Source organism: Apostichopus japonicus, chromosome 20 (assembly GCF_037975245.1).
Source record: "Apostichopus japonicus isolate 1M-3 chromosome 20, ASM3797524v1, whole genome shotgun sequence".
Taxonomy (NCBI): domain Eukaryota; kingdom Metazoa; phylum Echinodermata; class Holothuroidea; order Aspidochirotida; family Stichopodidae; genus Apostichopus; species Apostichopus japonicus.
The window spans coordinates 14,589,723-14,614,912 of record NC_092580.1 but is presented as its reverse complement, the minus strand read 5'-3'; the positions used below and the strand labels follow the sequence as shown (position 1 = coordinate 14,614,912).

Below are 25,190 nucleotides of genomic sequence, written 5' to 3'. Positions count from 1 at the left end.
AAAGTTCAACTGTTATTTCTCACTGATTTGATTGAAGCTCTATTGTCAAAAATATTAATGTTTACAAACACTTTTACTCAAAATTTGTTAAAACAGAAGCCCAATTAATCCATCAACCATAATCCCTGCACTTGGTTCATATCTTGGATATTTAAAATATTTACCCACTTACTTTGTAAATCAAAAATCATTCCAAAATGTTACTCTTAACCAAGATAAACCATCAAAAGTATTTAAACTTCTGTTTAGAGCCGTTGGCCTTATCAATATTCAAAAATTGAATATACTATAAATATGTAAGGAGTCTTGCCAAAAAAATAAGAACATTTGTACATCAAATATTAGCAGGAAAAACAAGGAAGAAGTGAGTTATCTTGCAAAGCTTTAACTATCACCACCACTGCCTGGATATTGAACAATAATACATCAATAATTATTCGTAATTATTCTTCTATAATACCCCTCCACCCCCCCCCCCCCTTGTGTTGGCATCGGGTAAAAAGTTGTTAATATAACCAGCTATGCTGAATGTTTGAGTCCTGCATGAGTTTCTGTTCTCATTAATGGCCACATGTACATTTAGTCCTTTCCAAGTTTTCCCTTCAAGGCCTGCATCAGTCATTCTTAAACTTTCAATATGTTTCTGTCCACTGACCGTAATGTCCATTGACTACCAGAACATTTTGAAATATGACTAGAGAAGATGACTAGGAAAGATGGCCGATAAATGTTGATGCAGTCATTCATTTAATGTGTTCTAAGTTTTTGGTTCAAATTCCTGATAACAAATAGGAGAGACTTCAATGTCCCAGTTCTGCATCACTTGATCTGTAAGAAGAACAAAGAATTATGGGAAATAAAATATAAGTACAAATATAATAAAGTATCATAAAACTGAGAAGGTAACCTTTGTGAAAGCTTTGTCCCAAAGTTGGGTAGTGTAATGAAACCTCTTTGACTGAGCTGACTTCTATGCCAAAACTCATAAAGAGCCCAACTCATGAATACTGTTATGAGAGCTTCAAAGTCTGATAACTCCACCCCCCCCCCCCCCCCCCCAACATAATGTTCATTGACTTCCAGAACATCTTGAAACATGACTAGACAACAGTCATTATCAGTATACAGTCATACTGTATTTAAAAATTGCACAACGTGATGACTCATACTTTGTGTGACTTGACTATTAAAGGTTACCTACATTACAGCTATTGAGCTCAGTGTAATATTGTACTCAACCTACAGGCTGCAATGCTAACAGATATAGGATTTATGTGATTGACCTTCTACCATCACTAAAAAATATTAAAATACATGGGAAAACTAATATACCAGAAATGTCTACATATGAAGCATCCATCTGTTAAAACATCCAATCAATAGTACAGTAGGCAATATACAAAATTCATAATCTACTTTTTTCTGAACCAGGTGGTTGACTGGCTGGTAAGGTACTTTTTAAGAAAAAGTCACCCAGGAAAGAACCTGGGCACGAAAACCAAACTACCAAACGACTGATCCGCTCTCAGCCCCAGTCCCCTTGCATCGGGACTGTGACTGTGTGATCATCGTCAGGTGTGCATCACCATTCCCGAAGGGAACAGATACTACACATGATCTTAGCCAAAAGGCCGAGAAGCTGGTAAGGTGGGACTGAATCACATTCTAAGGTTTACTCTAATCAAAACTCATTCAGGTCCCAGTATGATGACATTATAGCAAATATTTTGAGGGAGATTTCAACTCCCTCAAAATTAATTCATGACCTAAATTTGATTTAGGTCAAAGGCATACCTGCTGGTTAGATCGATTGATAAAGCAATGCAAAAACTTCTAACTTACTGTATATTTATCCCATTTCTTCTCTGGGTCGTATGGTTCCCATCGACTTGCCGGGAAAATATGTTTATTTCTCTCATACCAATTCCTCAGGACCACTTTACCCGCATGAGACTATCACAGAAGAGGGTAAAAAAAAGATATGTTAAGCGGAACCATATGTAGAAAAACAGTACTTGACGTATGCGCCTTCAATGGCTTATCAAATGAAAAGCACTTTCCCCAATGAACTTGTCTTGGTAAATTGACAGGCAAATAAATGACAACAGATTAGTCTGCAAATGGCTTTGAACTGAGCAAAGTGCACAGTGATACACAAGAAATTGAAGGAAATATCCGTGCTAACCTACTTTGTGAATTATAAGGTTACAGCAAGATAAATAGTTACCACAGTGACAATTGGAATGCCAAGCGGATCGGCAACAAGGCATTTCATTAAGAGAAATTGATTCCAAGCATTAATTCCTCATACAAAACTATGCAACATGGACCCTTCGTCCAAACTTAACAAGACCTTTCACATCTTATTCAAAAACTATGTCACCAGTGTTTTTAAATACTTTTTAACAAGATGTTCAATATTTGTGTTTAAAATCTCACCTCATCTTTCTCTTTGGTGGCATCTTGGACTAACCTAATGTCATCGTGAACATCAAAGTTAAACAAAGGACCTGAAAGAGGCAAAATAATATATATATATTAACAATGAAACCATTTTTCCTTTCTTAATGAGCAAATGACAAAGAAGTTGTTACCTTAAACTTGAGGAAAGGATCACAGACATTAAAACGGAATCAGGTTTGGTTAAATTTGAACACACAAAGATTACTGATCATATATTTCAAGATCCCCCCTTTTCCACTTTTTTTTGACAATTTAACCCTCTTAAGTATATACTGGGAGATATGTGAGGGCATCAAATTTATCAATGACACATATAGGTTGGGCACTGTGCTAAAATCATGGCATTCAAGAAATGGGGGTGGAGGAGCGGGGGGGGGGGTGGGAAGGAGTGAGGTCATAGGTAACCATCCCTGATATCTCATATTTCATATTAAGGGCACTACTAATTAACTTACTCATTGAATATTCATAGATGTTTGAAAAGTAATCCAGAGTCTGTAGGAAAATAATTTTCCTAATTTTGAGAAATATCAAAATAAAAACAAAAACTGTCATACTCACCACTCTTGCCTCTGGCTTTAGTGACGATGAAGTCATAGAAACTGTAATGCTAAAAGGAAAGAGAGGTAGAAAAAAACTCCAATTTTTACTCTTAGTTAATATGTATCTTCATCTAGCAATCTTGTTTGATGAAGTTTGAGTCAAACCCTCCAAGGTCTGTGGTTTAAAACCAACACTGTCTTTTGCAAATACCATATTTTATCAAACATTGCAAATACAGTTTTTAAGGTATTTTTCAGTGATCCAAAAATTCTTTATTACTTACATGTGGAATGATAAGGTCTTCCTTGATGTACATCATCTGTTCAACAGTAACAGCTCTGTAAAAGAAACGTGAAATAAACTGTCAATAAAATAAAGCAAAGTGTTTAAAGTCACATTTTAAAAACGAAACAAATGTAAAATACTCATATCCTTGTTCTGAATAGAATTAACTACACTGCTATACCTTTAGTTTTGTTATACCATCAAGTTGAAAACCTGAACAATAAGAACTGATGATTTTTTTCATTTTAGTAGAGTCCAGTTATCTTCCAATAAGCTAATTCTAGTCCTATTCTGCACAAAATAATATAACAAAAATACAAGCTGCATTCTGAATCAGGTTGCAACTTTGTGTTGCACTGATCATGTCATGAAGGAATCACAAAAATTACTAATAATACTAATAATATTTAGGATTTACAAAGCACAGACATATCCAACGATAACAGTGCTCAAGGCGCATCACAATATGACCCTGCTGGTCAACGATAACCTGTCAAACATAGAGACAATCCCTCCACATGGCGGCAGATAAACAGCGCCCAAGTGACAGTTTATCTCACAGGCCCCCCTTTACACACCTGAGTGAAGAGAGGCAATGGAGATTGCCGAAGGACACAACGTAATGATCTGGCCAGGACTCGAACCCGCAAGCCTTGGATCACAAGTCCACTGCCTTGACCACCAAGCTCTCACAATTAACTAGACACCCCTCATTTTCAATAATGGATGTATAAGGTACCAATCATTTGGAGGTTCCTGCTTGGCTAAGTTTATGAACCATTAAATCCTCCAGAGGAACATTTCGTGTCCAAACAAATTTCATGTCTTGTTCTCTTGGCATTTGCTATGAAGTTCGGTATTTAATTTTCTGTGGAATACACACAACTAGAGATGTTGATTTTAGTTTAGTCATTGACAGCTAATCAGTCTACACTATCTCTATCATTTATTTCTTACTGAAAAATGACCTAATTATATTACCTATGTAGCATGTAAATGTAGCGCTCGTTAATGATATCAATAACTTACTTTAGCTCATGGAAATCTCTTCGTAGACTCTCAAGACATTTCATGAGAAATCTCTGCATTGTGTCTCCCTTCTTCATCTGAAAAGTAATTGAAGTTAAATAAATAGTTCATGTATGAGGTTAACTTGTCTGCAACTGACACCAATCCCCCAGGTATAAATCAATGGTGGTGGGGGGGGTGGGGGAGTGTTTACAAATTCCCCTTATTGGAAGCTCACACGAAAGATGTAAAGTATTAATTGACACTTTCTTGCCTTTCTAATCTGCGACCTAATTTATAACCTAAATATGTCTCAGAACACACCATTCACATCTCAAATGTTAACTTTTCAATTTTTTCTGGGAGAACGACCCCACCACATAGGGAAATGGCGTCACTGACTTCACAGGCACACCTCTCCATTTCAAAATCCACTCCTCCCCCTTCCCCCTTCCTCCCCCTCCCTTCTACTTCTGAATCCATATCCCTTTCTTTGCTGCTGGTTACCTTAACACTTCTTCTGTGACCTGATCCATCCCAGTAACTGTATGTGATCTCAATTTCCTGAGCTGCCAAAAAAATGTAAAAAGGGGGAATTTTCATTTTTCATTAAAGCATGTCTTGGCATTGAGCTGGATTTATGTTTGATCCTATAGAAATACTGACATATCCCATAGCAATAACTTACCATAATGACTGGTCATTTAAAAAGAAATGATAGAAAAGTCATAAGGCCTTGAAAATTTCCAAGCATATTGATATGTGATTGATACTGGTATGAACATTTTTCAGAATCAATTGGAAACCCTGCTATCTCACTTAATAATTTCATTTGGTGACAAAATTCAGGTGATGCCTTAGTTGGATCAATTGTAATTAATAACTTGTTTTAGAAAGCAGTTCACGGAAGGTTTTGTCAAACTGTTAGAACAATATATATCAACTTGAAATGCTGTTTAAAGTAATTTTGGACTGCCAAAACAGATTTTTAGATAATTTTGTGAAACTCTAAACTGAACAAAAGAGTAAGAATAGATAGCCACTGCATTGCACAGTGATTCAACAAGTGAAGAGCAGTATTTAAAATGATAACCTCGGGGAAAACTGAAAGTATTGAGAGGTTTTGTCACCGAAAACACTAAGCCAATGTTCGATCTGTCGTTTTAAACTGCATGAAAGTACAACCTTTAGCAGAAATAATTTTTCACATTTTCAAACTTTTACATTATCATCAGGACTACTTAATAGGGGGAGTATTACTAGTCCAAACATGATACCAGCCAGCCTTGACTACGTCTGAGCCACCCAGACGACCAGTGACATTTTACTGAAGTAATACGGTTACTGGGAGTTTAAAGGGCTAGAAACTACAGACAAAATGGGTGGTGAAAGTGTAGTGCCCTCTCAAATTCTTCTTCACCATTCACAATAATTTTGAGCCTGTTTCAAATTTGTGGCACACACCTTTCAAGGTCTCTTGCTTTGCGATCCATTCTTTTCTTAATTGTTCTCGCTGTCTATTCTCCTCTTCCTAGCAAAGAAATATAAGAAACAGATTATTTTATCTTGAGCATGGATCACGGACCAATGTAGAAGAATTGGTACATTGTACAATATAAAAGTCTTACGAAGAATGACCAGAAAGTCTAGAGGCTTTGCGTTTCTTTGTTGTGAACTTTTACACACAGCTAGCACTCAAAAAGGGGCATCTACATACCTACAAACAACTATGAGATTCACCAACTCTGTAGCTGTTGAGCTAGCTTGTTTACTATGTTTTCTTATTATGGCCACTAGTGACCTTCCATGACCTTTGGCCTTTACCAAATCGAAATGCAGCAAAGAACATGACAAGGCCATTTTCACAGTAAAGTTAGTACAACATTCATGTAAACCATGGTGAAGCCAAGGCCTCAAACACGCTTTTACGATCCTTCAGTGAGGAATCATAAGGCACATGACAATTTACTCTCGTACAATGCAAACTGTAACCAAAAAATTGTTCGCTTTGATCGTGCACTTAGTTATAAATAGTAGCTTTCGTCCCGTATGACCAACCTCACGATCTCTGTCTGGCAGAAAACTAGTATCCACATCTGGGTTCTTACCAATCCGCCTCTTTTTGACACCTACATAAATGAAGGGGAAAGATATAAGATTTAACTCGCAGTAAAATAACATTACAGCTAATTGTTACCATCACAAATATTTGATTAAAAATACTTTGCACTTACTATACAAATGTTCTAGGTGTTTTACAACTTTGTGTTTTACAAAACCAACATTTTATTGAATTTATTTGAGTTACCTTCTCCATGAAAAAAATATTTGTCTTTTGTTTAACAGGAAAGTATTGACCAAAGTTTGGCAACACTTGGTTGCTTGCTAGTTTTGGTTATTTATTTAGTACATCTTTGATCAGTCATTCTGCTTAAGTTTAAATGAGTAAATCTTCAGAATTCATCCCATACCTTACAAATGTGATTACGATATTTGATTCTATATAATCTTGTTTTTTACTGAAACAAACCTTAAATGAAACCATTAAAGAGTTTCAAAAGAGGAACCAAGAAAATGATTTTTTTTCCCATATCACATAAACTTAAGGGGAATTCCTAGATTTGGAAATCCAATGAAGGCTACTGTACTTGTTACTTCCTATTAAGGTTAAGTTGCATATGGGCAACTCTGCATGAAAGTGGACATAGCACCAAAGAATTTATATGCATGCAACTAAAACAAAGTTGGCATCAAATGAACACTGAAAGTCTATATTTTTAAGATTTAATTTCAGAGGGCTTGTTAGTCAAACTCTATAAGCAAAGTTCACTTTCGGGAATCAGTCCAGCCACCGGGAAGAGGTTTTCTTCTTTAATTTATTGCTAGGTACCCTTGGGAGAGTGGTATTGCCCGGGCTGGGACAGCCTGCCAGTGAATTCAGCTTCACCTTCCTCTGACTGGCAATACTTTTACTTTTGTCTATTTCTGTTTACAATTTGAGTCTGAAAATTCATTTGCTTATCTTCTTCATTCCTTCTCTATCTTCTGTCATATACTAGTCTACTTTATTATTATTATTTTATGGTAACCAGCAGGAGCTGAGCTTGATCAGGCTTGCCCCTCCCACCCCCACCCCACCCCCACCTGCAGCTTGGCAATAGTCTGAAGACAACAACTTTAAAGTTTTGCCTTCATCAGCTACTTTGTGTGCTTGTGTTGTCATAAACCTTTTAAAAGTTACTGCAAGAAAAGTATGAAAATGAATGAAATAAAAGAAAGGGAAATGATATGAGGCAAAAAAAATGTAAAAATAAAGAATGACACTTTCCCCAAATTCATGAAAGAACATGAAACAATTTGCATTTCTTGGAGAGTATTTTTCAAACGATCAATTCTCCAATAATTGCAAACGAATTTGTATATACTGTACTCAATTCATGGTCGCCCCATGCTACAAAAACACATAGCAACAGTGTGTCAATTTCTGTGGAACTAGATAGTACTGATATGACAGAACCCTATTAATTTTGTCCACATCAATTGATATCATTTTCAAACTTTATCCCAGAAAAAGTCTTTCCAAGTGAGAATAAGGAATAAAAACCAGAGAAAATATTTTGACAATTTTAAGCCTGCCTGCCTCTCTCTCTCCTCCCTTGATTTACCTTTCTCTTTTTCATTACTGTCTTCAGGAGTCTCCTCATCAATTTTAACCTCCTTGTCATCATCATGTTCCTCTTCTTCATCTTCTTCGTCGTCCTGAAACTCGAAGGACAAGACGGAAGACTTTTGCTTTCTTTTCTTCTTCTTGCTCTTCCGACTTTCTTTACTGCAGAATGGGAAACAAAGATCAATTTAATTGTCCTCTGTGGAAAGAAAATCTGTGGTGCATGGCATACATTCATGCTGTAATTTTGAAGACATTTATCAAAAGTTTAAGCCCAGCGTTTGCTAGAAAATAACAAACTCTGTTTCAGAAACAATTTCTTTTCATGACATTGGGCTTATTTTCCTAAACTGTAAAATAAAACTATCTAGAGGCTGGAATTTAAAATCTTAAAATATTTAGAAGTTGATGAATGAACCTATCGCACTCCCAACATGAATAGAAGATTCACTTGTTTTATCATCAGGGAAATATTGCTTTGTTCTGTGCAAACATTACTCTCCTCTCCCATAATCTTTCAACTTTAGCTTAGAGTTTAACATACAGTTAGGCTTTTCTACTGTATATGTGGTACAACTTGTTTCTATTTGTTGGTTAGAAAGTCTTGGTGATCTTTTAAAGCTTAAATTTATAGTTTTTAGCTGTTGTCATAATGCAACCAATTAATCTGTTACAGTTCCCGTTTTGAGCTGTAACATTGCCGTGACACAACCAGCAAAGGAAAAGACTGCTCAACATCACGTTCAAAATGTCACTTTCATTCAGATATATGGTGGGTGGTCAGTAGGCTGTAACATTTACATCATACCAATCATCTTTACCCCCAACATGGAAATTAATTAACCTTAGATTTAACCTCCCAAGATTTTTGCAAAGATACCAACTCACGTACCAATGACTATATCCACATTCAACTGAAAACATTGGTGACGACACCTTGGTCGAATGTTGTGGTGATGTCATGTGATGTGACTGCTTTGATGAGTCAACTAGTTTATCATACAAAAGATTGATAGTGCTGACTCCCAGCTTTTTGTAAAGCTCTCATCCAGATTTTAATTTTGTCAGACCCAGAGTATGTATGTGAAAGCATCAGCATACATACCATTGCAATGGATACTCATTCTTCTGGGGCTGCATTCTCTTACACATGGTCATCAATGTTTTCACACCCAATAATACATCGTGGGGTGTATTCACAAAGAAAGCAACAGTGTTTGGGTATGGGTATTGGGTTTCAGAAACTCGGGGGGGGGGGGGACTAGAACAGCTGGGTTCCTTGTACATGCTGGGGTGCCTACGACCCCTCTCCAGGTCATAGGATGACACAAAATAACTGAAGTTATGGTACATGGAATGAAATCAACGGTCACAGATTTCCCAGAACCATAACCCTGGCAGCCACAATTAAATGAAAATTGCACATAAGAAACTTATCATTAGCAATAGAAAGAGGAAGTAGTATACTGTAGGAATGTCTGCATTAAGGAAACTAAAAACATGTAGAATTTACAAAGTAAGGTACTGTAGTATATATATATATATATATCAGTTGGGCTGAAGTTATTTTGACTCACTGTTCCTTCGCAAGTCGAGCTAGTTTTTGCTCTCTTTCTTTTATCAAGTCTTCACGCTTTGCTTTCATCTGGTCAAGGGTTACAAGACCTGTTGAAAAGAAACGTATGTGTTTTAGTCATTGTAGGTTGTTACTATGACATCTTGTGGTTTGTAAAATGACATTTACTGAAAGGTAGAAAACAACTTCCAACAGAGTGTGTATAACTTTGACTCATGATAAGTTCTTCCTCCCAACCTCTGTAAGCTTCCAGCCACCAAAAAACACCACATGTCTTCCATTGAAAATTAAAAGTTATTTCCGTTCCACTTTTCAGGTTACAATTTTTGTTGACTAGGTCAAGCCACAATTTTGTTTTGCAAATAACTTGAATAAATATTGAAAAGTGCAATTTAGCGGAGAGGAGACAGGTAGGAGAGTTCAACAGTAAACAAATAGACTGACAGACAGACAGCACTGAAGAATTTCTCCTGATTACAGAGGACCTATATAACATGTCAACATCAACAGAATGGATGTCATGGAAGTACAACCAGGGTGACTCTTTGACAGAGGCTGTATTAACAGTAGCAGCCACAATCAAGACACCATAGTTTAAATGCACAGCCTCTCAGGCTGACCTATGGTGGGTCTTGTCAATATGGATTTTTTTCCCTGAAAATTTCCATATCGACAAAACCCATCAAATTGCTCTTTCAGTTCCGTCGGGAAATTGTCATCATTATTGTTCATATGACTTGAGGTATTTGTAGAGATTGCAAAAGTAGATTAAAAATTGGAAGATATGTGCAACCTCAAGAAATCATCATGATTCATGTTTAACATGTATCGCTCATATTAAAGAACATCACCATGAGCACATCAATACTGTACCTATGGTACTGGACTTGAGTTGCTGCTCCACAGCATCGTAATGTGAAGAAAACTTTGCCCCAATGTGTTGGATAGCAGCAACATTGTCCTGTGGAAAGCAGAGAAAAATAGACTTTAGGGAATGAATACTAATAATGCATTAAAGTATCATTCAAGGATCCAATATAATATAAGATTTCAGATCAAAGATATAAACAAATCTAAGTGGCTCTATCAAACCAAAAACGTAATCTATACCTTCTATATCATTATGATGGAAATTTCACAAAAGAAGGAATATCTGGCAGGGATGTATCAATATGTAATGGATAAAGCCGTTAAATGTTTATGACACCCCATCTGACGCTGCATCCGCCCTCCCACCCCCCTCCTGCCAACATACAAAGGTTTGAAAACAATGAAAGGAATTGTCACTATTTTGTACTGACATTTCTTATTGTCTGAATCATTTTTTCTTGAAAGTACTGTAGGTGCTACTGCAGGTAACATCTTACAACATTGACTAAAAGGGTAACAATATGCCTTTTGGCCCCAAAGTAAGCTATAAATTCAAATAACGTTTGCTCATACTCCAACTTCATCAGACATTTCACTGTCACTCGGAAAGTTTTCTCCTATGTGACTGTTGTCTTAATTAAGACCCCTCAGTGTATGGAATAACTTAAGAGAGTGAGAACCAACAGGATAGTATTAGTACTTTTGAAACCTTTTAAAAAGTGTTCCACATTCTTCCTTTGCGGCATGAACACATGTTTTGGCCACTGCATTCTTTGTGGGATAAATCATGGGGTATAGTAATTATGAGAAAGTAACTTGGTTGCATTATGTTTGTTACCTCCTCTTGTTGCACTAGAATGGACAACAAAACACAATGATCAGAACCTCCATAACAGAGTTCTTTGTGACCATAACATTAAGATACTTCAGCAATTTCACTCTCTTTAAGTATTTGATTTCTTGTTTATGAACAAAACTTTAATTTCTTCCTTTTTTTGCAATACAGCTAATTCCTGTGGAAAGGAAGAACCACAACACAACATAGCGATTATAGGGAACCTTTCAAAAGTAGAGAAGACGATGTAGGCCGTCATGATATGCATATGTTTGTGTACACGTTTATAAATTATGTAATGGATACTAATACTATCTACTGCTTTAATCTAGGAATCGCGCAAATGGTGCCTGTACAAAAGTGTACTAACGAGTTGTGTATATGTTCAAAAGTCATAGCTTGCGTAAGCGTACCTGTTCAATTTTCTGTTTCATTTTTTCCAATTGCTCTTTCTGTAGTTCCCTTCTCTTTATCAGCTGCCGAACTCGACCAGCTTCACTGGCAGCACCTTTGTACTCCGCCATATTGATTCAAACGGTGTAATGCTTGCAAATAAAATATTTGTGAGGACTCTTTTGTGTCATTAAAATCTTCCCACATATTTTGTGAAGGACTTATCCAGCCTGCTCTCATTTATGGCTGGCGCCACCATTTAAACCTTTCCACTTTTCTTGCCTTAGATTTTTCATTATAGTTCTTTCCTGTTGCAGCCATCTTGTTTCATTATTGTTATATATTCGCATATTCTGTACTTATGTACCTCATTGGAGGTGACTCAGAGTTGTAATAAACTTGTAAATTGCATTGCAATCATGGCTGAGAAAGGAGAGGGGAATCGAGGAAAGGAAGAGGGTCGTAATTGAGAAGGGAAAGGGAGAAGAGGCGAAGGGAAGGGAAGGGAAGGGAAGGGAAGGGAAGGGAAGGGAAGGGAAGGGAAGGGAAGGGAAGGGAAGGGAAGGGAAGGGAAGGGAAGGGAAGGGAAGGGAAGGGAAGGGAAGGGAAGGGAAGGGAAGGGAAGAGAAGGGAAGGGAAGGGAAGGGGGGAGGGGGTAGGAATATTGATGAGAATTCTAGTCAATCATAATGGTCACTATGTGGAGTGTTATGGAGTGTTAGCTCATTGGTTAACGCCGGTGCATTTCACTCATAAGGTCCCGAGTTCGAGTCACTCCAAGATTAATTTATGTCGTCCAGTTACAGAGTGTTGACAATTGACAATTCATAATCATGGACGTTAAATATGAATCTAAGAGACTGACTTTGGTCAGCTTGCGGCTTTGATAAGCCAATGATGGCTTATTCGGGAGTTCCTTTTTTTTTACAAAATAGGGAAATTCCTACGGTGTTTTAGTTCCGGACTTACACCAGTTTCCAGAGGCCACTCTCCGAGTTTTCGATATTTTAATGTATGAATCTAAAAATTACATAAATATGTATCAACCAAGTTCAATAGATGACTTTCGTATGCACGGTACCTTTGCGTGAATTAAAAATGTGGAAGAGAGACTAGGGGATGATCCAGAGGTGTGAGATGTAGACATCACCCGCCCACCCCCCCCCCCCCCACACAACCCCCGTTTTCAACCTCATGCTAAACTTAAAAAAAATAATTGTTAGCACAAATCTGAGTGTTTAATTATAGATTTAATTTATATGCTTTAAATATGCCACAGAATGCATCACTGCAGGTCCAAAATTTTAACTTGTTTGTCTGGGAGATAATGCACTCGAAGACTCCATTGCACAGGACTCGGCTTCAGCGACCTCAGTCTCTGGACCACACCCAATTAATCAAAATCATCAATCCGCCCACGGAGACGTCTTTCACGCTGTGTTCTTTACTAGGGGATCACCCCCCCCACCCCCACCAGTCCCCTCTCTCTCTCTCCTCACTGCATCTACCTGTACTCACGGCATTGCTCAATCATTCAACGAATGAATCCATTGGCATTAGCAATCAATGAACCGTTTTTGTGTGTGTGTGAATGTAGACCTCGCTTAAATTGTTCATGTTTCATCTCATGAACCTAATAATTTTATGGAGTACGCATTTTTTTAATACGAGATGCCGATACAAAACTGAATATTCAGTGTATACCTTATGACGAAATATTTTTCTAAAAAAAATAATAATAAAATCGAACGCAGTTATACCTTTCTGTGAATCATACCCATACAATTATGCTTCTTATGATTACTTCCTGAATTCAAACTGTCGGAAATGAAGCAAGTACGGATTATCATGAATTATACACATCACGAATTACTAAATTAAGGTACGGTTACTATGAATTACTGAAAATCAATGATAACACAGAATATTTATACAAGTCATGCATGTAATTAACCGTTCATTACGTTATTATAAGGTAAATCAACAAAGCTTTCATTTTCTCTCACGGTTCATTAGTGGTTCATTCTCAAAATCATGATTGCTGAACCTGGAAAGGTGATAACCAGCTTATTACGTACAAAGTATCATCCCACGGGTGTTCACCCCCTATTTCACCATCCCTCCCCCTCTCCCCCTCCCCACCAAAAAGAAGAAGAAAGAAACGAAAATAGTTATCAGCACAACCTTGCAAATATATAAACCTAATTCAGGCGCGTATCCAGGATTTTCTAACCCGGGGGGCGCGAATTACTAACTAAGCGGAGCGCCACCATCAGTTGGCGCGGAGCGTACAAGAAAATTTCTGGTTTTGATACCCCCCAGATCACCGGAAATGGCACTTCTCGGGCTTGAAAATGAGCAACCAGATGTACACTTTTGCCTGAGAACCAAGTATTTCCCAAAAGTTTTTTTCCATCCATAACCTTTTTGAAGATTGTCACCAGTCACACATCATGTTCGACCTCACTGCATGTCCTATGGATCATTGCTTTTGTAGGTGATTCTACGTCACGGCCCACAATATCCGAAAGCCCCACTTTTCAAGGTTTTAAGCCCATTATTTGTTGAGAATTTGAAAATTCACATTTCTCGTGAATAAAATCACTTCAAAACATACCCATAATGTTGCAAAAAATTCAATCTATGGATAACCAATATAGAAAAACCTCCTTGAACCCCTAACAGACAGGTCAAAATTGCACGAGTATACTCGGAGGAAAGTATGATGAATAATGTTGGTGAGGAAATTTTCGAAAATTCCGACACAGTTAATTTATCGGTGTAGAAATATTGCAACCTCTTATAATGGCTATTATAAAACTTGATTGAAGGAACAAAAAAATAGCAGATATTTCCGATATCAGGTATCTCGAAACCGAACACTACACACATAGGCGTAGGTCCCGTAGGAGGCTGGGGATGCAGCCCCCCCCCCCGCAACCCAATTTTTTCCAATTTTTTCGGACACCTACTGAAAGAAAAATAAATAGCAATGAACAGCTTAAAAATTATCTCCGTGGTAATTAAAATAAAGTTCTAAGCTTGGCCGAGAATACTACTGTAAAAGAGAGTTTTGACATAAATGGATCTGTATGCTTTTTCTCCATCTATATAAGATATTTGGTTGTTTACATTAGCATCCTGCGGTATACTGTGCAACTTTCACGGACCGTAAGGTAGACGATGCCATGCAATATAATGACCGATGTTTGCTTATATGATATTGGCATCGATATGTTGAACGCGCGCTCCGCGCGCGAAAAATTTTGGCTTTTTTTTCGGGCAAGTCATTACAGCCCCCAAATCCAATTGGGCTCCTACGCCTTTGACTACACACATAGACAGTTTTTGAGGCTGTTCATCGTGGAAAATGCATTTCAATGCTCACTGATATGATGTTATATCTGCTCTTTGCATTACAAATTCGAACAGGCGTGTAGCGAGTAATTGCCTGTAGGCAAACTATCTAAGCGAAGCGCCACCATGAGTTGGCGCGAAGCGTACAAGAAAAATTTTGGCCGAAAATGCCTCCCAGATCGCTGGAAATGACACTTCCCAGGCCTTGTAAGTTGCATCTAAGCATTGTCTATTTTGAAATTACTAGCGATGTCATAAAGAAAATTTGCTCGGGGGGGGGGGGTCGGTCGCCCCCTTCCCGAAATGTTCCCCGACGACTCGGTCGCGTTCAAGACCAGCCACAGTTGGTTCCATATAGCACAATTCTACAATTGTTTAAGGCGTCCATACACACACACACACGCGTTATGATAGACCATATATAGTATTTATATAGATACATTAGTGAGAGAGGAAAAATTGAAACGTTTAAAATTGAGTTGTCGATGTAAGGGGTAGGGTTGGGCGCACACCCCCTCCGTAATCCTCGATCTGTCACTGGCTACCCTGTGTATATAATAGGGATTAGCGCTTTAACTATGACTGTTCCTCTTTCTCTTCCCGAGGTCTTGGCTATCTTCTACTCCCTCCTTTTCCCTTTTTCTCTCTTTTTTCTTTTTCTTTTCCCTTCCTTCCTTCCTCTCCTCCTTTTCTTTTTTTCCCCGTTCCTTTTCCCTTTTTCTTCTCTTTTTTTCTCTCCTCTTTTCCTTACCCGGGGGGCGCGCGCCCCCAACGCCCCCCCCCCTGGATACGCACCTGTAATTCATAGCCTAAATGATCTTTGAGAGCACCATTTCACGTACACGCGTCATCATGTTTTTCCTTGTGGAAAACCCACAAAACTGCCTACATTGTAATAAGTATCAACGACCTAACGTCCAGACCCCTTCCTCTTAAAAAAAAAATCCTGCATGGAGTAAAGTCGGCTGCAACAATCTGCAGGATAACCCCTTCCATTGAAAAAAAAAAAACGTTTTGGATCCGCACTTTGCAGCATTCCCGCATGTGGCCCGTCTGCTGCCATCACTATCGGGCATCAGAACTTATAACATGTGAAGCTATAGCTTTTCCACTGTCGTCCGTAAGTTTCGATGCCATTCAGAATTTAAGACGATGCATAACGCATGGGCAAAAGTGCAATCAAGTCCTGCTGCTTTTGGAAAGAAGAAACATCAAGACTCTATGTCGAGGAAGTAATCAACGAATTATAAAAAAAGACTTGTTGTTTGAGAAAGTCGTAGAGAAAAACACCATGACGAATACTAAGTCCGTATATGGTGCTAACGATTTTGTTTTCTTCTCAATTGCCTATCCGTTCACATTTCCTCGCCAGAAAAGTGCTTTGATCGTTACATTATCTATACATCTCATCAGTAAACGAAGCCAACAATAATAATATGGTATAGTGATTAGCTTATGTTTTGTAATTGTTATTTCTTCATACTAATTATCTAAGGAAATATTCGTTATTTCTTTCTTTATGTGTTATCATAATTTCACATATAGGGAGAAACTGATAAATAATCTTATCGTCGGAATCTGAGTTGATTTCCTGTCCATTACAGTAATGTTGGCTGCGGCCGCCATATTTACAGACCGTTATGGTTGATCCGCGCACTGAGTCATCCCCCACCCCCTCACATAAGATCCCCCTCCCAAATAATATCCCCCAAGCCTGTGTGGCTGGCTATGGGCCGGGGAGGGGGAGCTTTGCTGAACTTTCCCTTTGTCACGCATTACAATACATTCAATAAGACACTTTCACTGTTAATATTGTAATAGGAGATGAAAGCTAAGGCATCTTCAGAATAGGTTAGTAGATCATTACCAACAATTAACCCTCATTAAATCACAATATTTACAGGAAAATCTTTTCTCTTTGAAAATGATTAACAAGACTTTCATTGAAAGCATATACCGGTTGAGAGTAATTTCTGTTTGAATATGGTTTCAAGTGTCTATTTGAGTTGTGCTTTCCTACAGCATGCAACAAAACTACGAAATCTCTCGGGAATAAATTTGATCATTAATTTGACTTCGTCTGTATTAATTGATTTATTGTCAGGATAAAGTTGACACAGATGTAAGAGGTAAGGTTATTTCTTTCCTTTCAAGTTTTTACATTCTAAGGTGCATTCACTGAGCCTTCAACACAAAAATTGTCATCATAATTCATATGGGGAGTTCTGTCAGATTCTTTATCACTGTCGCAAAAACAAAAATCGAATGACGAAAGGAACCTTGCAGTTATCCTGAAATGCCGTGGAAATACCGCAAAGGTTTGTTTGGGTAAACTTGACGTTAATCTTGAATACATTTTGGTATTAATGATGGTCAGTATAAGCTCCGTTCTAAGTTTCTTTTGTTGCTAACAATTGATCAGTTTTAGCGTAGCCTTTTTCAATTTCCTTTCTTTGTTACTTTCATTGATGTGACAGGCCAATATAATTTTTAGCTTACATGAGGTACTAGCATTTAAACTAAGAATTATGCAGCCATCAATAAAGTAATGCAGATTAACTTTCTACCCTTGATGGTAAACTGCATATCACTAACCCGTACTCACGTTTAATTAGTTGAACATTATACATTCGTTCTCGTATATGCTGTACTTGTAGCCTACTCGTAATTCTTGTCTTCCACGTAGTTATCTCGAAATGGGTTTCCTCCATGTTGACGGAAGACACACACACACATGCGATACACATACCTTTCCCAGGAACACGTATATGGCAAGCCATGTGGGACAAACACCGCATAATATATCCGCGCATTAATTTGAATATATATACGCGTATTAATTCGAATATATACGCGTATATATTATTAGCCAATCATAAGGCTTAAATATGTCCGCGTATTAATTCGAAAATCAACACGTATCAATTCGAATACATGTGAGGATTAATTCGAATATATACACATATAACTTCGAATATATACACGTACTAATTCGAATATAAACACGTATCAAATCATGACTGTTGTCTAGATCAAGTACCATTGGCCTGAGTGTTCGTAAATAGAAAATAACTTTGCAATCTCTCATTTATTGCACTGGCGAGGCTACAATGTGGTAACTCCCGAAACTCGTTTGTAAAAAGACATGCCAGTTATTGTCTGATTTAATACGCGTATATATTCGTATATACTAGGATATATTACGAGGTGTTTGTCCCATATGGCTTGCCATACACTCGAGACAGGAAAGGGATTCGTATAATGATTTGACGGGTGTTGTGACTCGTTACCGTATAACTTCTTCCTTGTAACCTATTGCGTCGCGGATCGCGCAGAAGAAAATCCCACGGACGGTGAATCAATGTCACTGAACTCAACATGATGATTTTTATGAGCAGACCGTTCGGTTTGGACGTGGATTTTCTAGTAACGAACAACGTGAAACTAATATTGAAGAGAAAATAATTCCACAGAGTTATAGTTGAAAGCCCCATCTCAAATCTTGCCCACAAATCATTGAATTTACTTAATATTTTGAATGGCTAAACCATCAACTACTTCAGGAATTTGGAGAAAAGTGGGGAGTCTGTGGTGTCATCTGGGTAAATGCTCTGCAACAGCTTTATTTAGGCTATTATAATCTTTTTGTAAATGTTTACCCTTGAAAATTATACAATTGAATGTTTGCTTAGTCGTCATATTGCTCTGAACTTAGAAGTTCATTTAAATGTACCTTTTTCTGGAGTAATATTTATCCTCTGCCATGAAAACAACGCAATTTTCAGAAGAAGTGCCATGATGACATAATCCATTCTGCTGTTGTTAGATACATTTAGGCCTACGAAATATCCCAAAATTTGAAGAAAAGTCATATCTTTGCGATACAAAATGCTACGAGGATGTGGTATCTGCCCAAAGATACAGAAACTTTTGGCAATTTTGCTAAGCAATAAATTTAAGCTACCAGAAAGAACTTTTTACAGGGCAAACCAGAGAGCATGAAATGAATAACATAAACGCAAAGATTTGGACATTGCACCGTGTATGTCAAAACTCAACGTGACTGAAGTGTAAAATGTACATATTGTAATATTCACTATACAAGATATACGTAACTAAACATTTGAACTGATCAAAAATTGTAATAAAGAAAGACGGGAGTGGACTTTATCATCTTTCAATGGCGCGTAGGTGACGAAAGAAGGGATAAACCAAAATAGCTAATATAGGTCTAGTAGAAGCAAACATAAAATTTACTAACGTACTCCTTGGTCCGTATGTAAGTTAACTATATAATCATGGAAGAATTTCCGTTAGTTCTAGATGAAGGGTAATACCAAGGGCGTAGGAACCGGGGGGGGGGGCTGGGGGGGGGGCGCCAGCCCCCCAGTGAAAAATGTGGAGGGGCGGAAGTATCATTCCGCCCCCCCCACTTCGCAAGTCAGAAAACCCCTTTTTCATTTCCAAATGAGAAAAAAAATCTCATTTGGAGCACCAAATTGCATCTAAGGCCAGGTGAAAATACAAAATTAAGTTTACAAAATGGAGTGGGTGTTGAAGTGTGCTATATTGCACCAAATTGCATCTGAGGCCACCTGGAAATGCAAAAAAAATCCAAAGGGGAGGGGGACACCCCCTCCCCTTAGACCCCTCCCCAAGGCCGGCCATCAGTCTTCAGCCCCCCCACTCAAAAGTACCTTCCTACGTCACTGGGTAATACATGGGTGTATATTGTAGATATCAGTACTATTTGTACGCATGTAGTAGGCTACATTTCCTTATAATGGTGGGTTTCGACCTGATTATGTCCGGCATGTATAACTATTATATGCCCAATGCTACAATGCTTTCGAGCAGCTCCCAAACCGATATCAGCAATGTAATTTTTACAGAGTTGGCGTCCAGTGACACTACCCACCGTACCACAACAGAAATTTCTGTGAACCCTAGACTACGAACGTACGGTACACTGAATAACCAGGAAGTGTGCACTCCCACCGTACCGATCACAGAACTGAGAATACATGTATACAATACATTTCTGTGCCACCGAGTATCATCGAACAGTTAGGTAATCATACCTAGGCTACGTGAGCTAACCAGGGAGCACGGCGAAAACTACTGCTACAGTGTAAAGAATTCGTTCGTTTTGTAGAAACGTGGAACCCTGTTTAGGGCATACTAATTACTGAAACTTGCCGAGTCTCATGCAAATGTCCCCGTTGATTGGATATTGGTGACAACTTTGTCATAGCAGCCTATGATCATGACAACTGTGTGTTATTTCAGCTGATTGGGATTATACAGTAGCAGACTTGACAATAAGTCGTTGTAACACGATCGTGCCATACGATACCCTATGACAGCAGGCATGTAGCTGGGGGAAACTATTTCGTACTCGGTGGTATGTTTGTAGTTCTGGCGGATTTTAGAATGTGACACGTTTACAGGGTTAATTTCGTGATAAGTTATTTTTGTAGCCTAAACCAAGGTCAAGAAATATAGGTTGTAGCTAGCTTGCATCGTGAAAACAAAGTCACTTTATCCTCTCCATATCCTATGTCTGCACAGTTGGACACAGTCAGTATAGTTGAGCCACTGTAGCTAAATGTGCGTCAGCAGGCTAGGTTTAACTTTTAAGTTTGCAAAACTGACCAAGACATCGCCTCAGCTGTTTACCATTCCAAAATGCATGTCTAACACACAGATTACTACTGTTTAATTGCAAGAACTTGTTAATGATGACAGTTGTGTAAATCTACACTGCCAGATCAACAACTAATATTGTGGCTGTTAGTATTCTGCATGGTAAGATTAAGCAGCTGTAAATACAACCTAACTGAACAACAAAAGTATGCCACTCTCCTGCTAGTTTGGCATTGATGATCTGACGTTAAAGGAGCTCTTTGAAATACACTGAACTTTAAGGAAGAAACAGCTTTGCCCAGTAGTCAAAACCATTTGAAAGCAATGGCATGATAAGAGAACGATGGAAAGTAATCAATGACACATAGACTCTTATGAACAGTCTTCAAAAGGAATCATCGTCAACACTAATGGTCAACAATGAATGATCAAGCAGGTACGTATTAATGCAATTAATTTGATGATGCTACTGTAGATCTTAATTGGTGTTCATGCAAACCTTCCCAAAGATTAAATCTCCAATAATGTATCTAACATTCCGAATCAATCGCCTGTGTCCAAAGTACATGTAAGAAGTTAAACATAATTTAGAGAAGAGGCAGTGGCGTCACCAGACTTTTCAGTCTGGGGGGGCACAGGGGGGGCACCAGCATTTGATGGGGGGGGCACTTAGGTGGATACGGATCACCGTCCTGGGGGAGGGGGTGCCCCCTCCAGGCGCGGCGGAACGGGAAAATTATTTGGGGGGCTAATGTGTAGAGACTATCTAAGCGCAGCGCCACCATCGGTTGGCGCGGAGCGTACAAGAAAATTTTGGGTTTTTCAAACCCCCAGATGGCCGGAAACGGCACTTCCCGAGTGTTTTATGCTGCGAATACCTAGCCCTAAAATATGGGTCTCAAGCCTGCAATTTCTCAGATTGCACGTAAAAGTCTGTAAAAACATTGTAATTTGTATATTCGATGGTGTTTTAAGAGAGTACAGTAGCTATTACTCTTAGTGTACTCGCAAAGACGTTTTTGAGTGGAGTAAGGGGATGTTGGAGAACTGGCTGAAATGAAGCAAGTCATTGGCCTAAGACGAATTTGTGTTGCGCTTACCGGTACTCACACTCACTGCTTACACTTTTCACGGGGCGTGAAGACGCGGTTGGGTGACAATGTGGTCTATAGCCAGGGGACGGGCCGAGGGTCCCCCCAGCATTTACTAAAATTGTTACACCTATATAGTATATGTGTGCATCGGACAGATCGACAAGTATGCATTGAAAAATGGGCAGATGCACGTTTCGGAGCCTTGGTAAATATTGGGGGGGGGGCTTATCATGCATTTGCCCCCTCAACTTTTTCATTGGGGGCCCCCTCCCCTTTGGAAAATTTTCGCATACGGAGGATGGGCTAGATGCAAAATACTGCCACATTTGATGCTAAATTCGATCTGAAGATATCTCCAGAAATTGCTATTTTTGAGCTAATGATTTTAACAAGGCGCAGAATTTTGCAGAGGATATGAACCACATGCTGTCGATATTATGCCTAACCCTATATCAATAAAACCTACATTTGTTGAATTAATGTGTGCATGAACCCCGACTCCTTTCTTGTCCTTCTCGTTTTCGCCCATTATCTATTAAGATGTAACAGGTTCCAGCATCGTTATTGGCTCCTATCAGGGATCTCACCATGCAATCCAAAGTTTGATCACACATCGAGTATGGCTCAGTATGCAGGTGTGAACATTCGCCATTTGTTCCTACAAGCATCTGACCTCAAATGACCTCTGCACCCCCTACACAACAGGGTTAATATATGGGTCCACAAATATAGGCAAGTATGGTGCCTGCGGACCCTCACATTCTCACATTTCGTCAGCTCCTAACCTGTCAACCTCAGACCAAGGCAACATATTGCAGTACCCTCCCTTCTCACAGTCATGTAGCTCGCGAAGCGGACGTGTATATCCGCTGGTATGGCGTGAGCACTGACACATTCAATGTAAAGATCGACACCTGTTGTGATGGCGCGGGTTACGACTTCGATACCCGACGTTCAAGGATAAACTTTTTCATTTTTTCGCAGCTCATTTGAAGAAAATACGAATTACTGTGCTTCTTTGTCCTTATGAAAAACCAACTCAGATGATGGGAGTTGAATATAACAAAATATATATATATTTTTTTACCAACCCAAATCTCAGATGGGGGGGCACTCGGGGGGGCACTAGGTTTTCCAGGGGGGGCACGTGCCCCCTGGCCCCCCCTTGGCGACGCCACTGAGAAGAGGACAATGTTGACAGTGGCGGAGCTAGGGGTATTGGTCGGGGGGCGGGGAGAATGGTCTGTAGGGGCGCTTTTGACACTATCTAAGCGGAGCGCCACCACAGGTTGGCGTGGAACGTACAGAAATGTTTTGAGTAAAGATACTCTCTAGATCGCCGGAAATGCCCCTTTCCGGGCCTTGCTAATTTGCAGATAAACGAAGAATATATTGGTGTCATCGCCATTTGTGACAACTCGGAAGAGATGAAACAAGAATAGGCCTATATGGTATCCCGTTACACACGTTCGGATTGTCAACTAACAAATAACCTACTGCACTGATCAACACACTGATCATGGAGTGGCGTATAACGTACACTGCATGCCGACTTAAGGTTTGGTGGTTATAACTATTTCAGCCACTGCGTGTGGCGTATCGTCTAAAAATAGATCGAAAACCCCGTACAGTTCTTGGAAATAGTTTTGTACAACGAAAGTGCCGATAAATTAAAGACCGCCGTTAGAGCATTAAATTGTCAAAAAATTACACCAACAAAACGTGACAAATGTCAATAGGTACTGTAGATGGGAGCGCAATAAAAGAGTCAATAATCGCGAATAAGTAAAAAGTGGTAAAAAGCTGAAAAGGGCGCCAGCAGTCCATTTGAGTCCGTCGGGGGGGCATACGCCCCCCTGACTATATGGACTCTCCGCTACTGAATGTTGACTTTGAGGTAAGGTGTATAATGCTCCACAGTAAGATATATGGAAAACTGACTTTCTCCCAGAATGATAGGAATCTGAATATCATTTCAGTATATATTCTTGTTGCTCATGTGCAGTATATTAACATTGTTACAAAACAGTCAATACATGTATATATACAACTCAATACCAGTTATCATAGACTATTGACAGGTGACAGCTCACGTGACGGTGACATGTATCAAAATGGAGGAGTTGACACGACAAGATCACATGGGCTGCTAGCCGTGAAACATGTTTCAAAGCTTGGTGGGAAGCGCCGTGTGTTACATTCAATCTCATAAACTAATACTGTAAACTGTACACACCTGATGAACGTTCTTTCTTAATGACGTCTTAATGACGTAATGCGGACAAATAAGCAAAACAAGCTACTTGAAGTTAGCAGTCCAATTTCCGCAGCAAATACACTCTCGCATGTACATACGCAGGTGATTGCCTATGATATATTACGTACACATCGCGCACGTACGTATGTATGCCTACTATGCCCAGTTGGTACGTACATATCATTGCACATCATCCACTCTAACACTCAAACCACAGTTCATTAACCGTTCTTCGAAAATCACTGATTTTTTTATATTATTTGTGGAATCATGGGTGAACAAGTCTTGTGTACACTTCTCAAAAGGGAAGAGGGGGGATACCTCCTACCTGTAGATCCTTTCCCCTGGCCATGCAACATTTGCAAAGATGAATGTGAAAATTTGGGTCACCAAGCAATATACAGTAGTTTGAAGTGCTCTAATGGTGATCGTAATGGACTGGATTAAAACTTTTTATACAGGTGCTCTACAATAACTAGTTACACTACAACCAGGCAGTCAGGCACTAGATTGCGTGGCCAAGGGCATGGGCGGCGATCATGGGGGGGACATGTCCCCCCCAATATTTTAGGGGGGGATATAGTATCTAATATCCCCCCCAATATTTGGTGGCATAGTTTTTTTGTGGCTATAAATAGAAAATAATGTGTGAGATTATTTTCTATTTATAGCCACAAAAAAAACTATTCCTGGGGACAGCGGGACCCACCAACTTTTTCAGTGGTGGGGACATGATATACCGTGTCCCCACCAATTTGTCTGACCAAACGCTGCATTGCAAATTCCCCTGTATTAAACTTTGGCGCAGATTGATCCAGCATTGTGCAAAAGACATGCAGCAGTTCTCATTTTATTACATTTATCCACAGTTGTTAAATATTGGAAGGAAATTGCATTTGCGGCAGTCTATAACTGTTTTCTGGGAGAGGACCCCAGACCCATCTTATACAAAAGTCTACTTGGATTATTTGTCCCCTGATTTTTTTTTCTGCAAATGCCCATGTATTTCCCCCAACTTAAATTTCTAAGCCATGAGATCTAAAATTTAAGGAGGTTTGGGAGCATCATTGGGTCTGGGAAGTGTTATTTCCGGCGATCTGGGAGGTATATTTGCCAAAAAAAATTGTGTACGCTACGCGTGAACCCATGTCGCGCTCCGCTTAGATAGTATGCACCCAAGCAAATGTCCCCCCCAA

At 39.0% G+C, this 25,190-nt stretch overlaps 2 protein-coding genes and 1 pseudogene across 3 annotated transcripts in view; 1 reads left to right on the top strand and 2 right to left on the bottom strand.

Annotated features, from left to right (window-relative positions):
• Window positions 1–10: 10 nt before the first annotated feature.
• LOC139960800 (protein FAM50A-like) lies at window positions 11–11,878 on the bottom strand. Its single transcript, XM_071959363.1, has 13 exons — window positions 11,661–11,878; window positions 10,416–10,503; window positions 9,544–9,631; window positions 7,965–8,128; window positions 6,358–6,428; window positions 5,764–5,830; window positions 4,807–4,868; window positions 4,321–4,397; window positions 3,290–3,344; window positions 3,025–3,073; window positions 2,440–2,510; window positions 1,843–1,953; window positions 11–828 (listed from the first exon to the last, which is right to left on the bottom strand). Exons 1-13 carry the CDS (start codon window positions 11,769–11,771, stop codon window positions 820–822), a joined length of 1,023 nt encoding a protein of 340 aa, XP_071815464.1. The 5' UTR covers window positions 11,772–11,878; the 3' UTR covers window positions 11–819.
• On the bottom strand, window positions 1,571–1,643 carry LOC139962272 (U2 spliceosomal RNA; annotated as a pseudogene).
• A 5,400-nt stretch (window positions 11,879–17,278) lies between the features above and the next one.
• LOC139961040 (uncharacterized) overlaps window positions 17,279–25,190 on the top strand; it is a 66,044-nt gene continuing 58,132 nt past the window's right edge. The window contains exon 1 of one of the 2 annotated variants that reach the window (XM_071959866.1): window positions 17,279–17,315. In XM_071959866.1, coding sequence (XP_071815967.1) covers window positions 17,294–17,315 — 22 coding nt within the window. In that variant the 5' untranslated portion in view covers window positions 17,279–17,293. Of the gene's footprint in view, window positions 17,316–19,974; window positions 21,080–25,190 lie in introns of those variants that run through there. The other variant, XM_071959867.1, reaches the window with a different exon arrangement.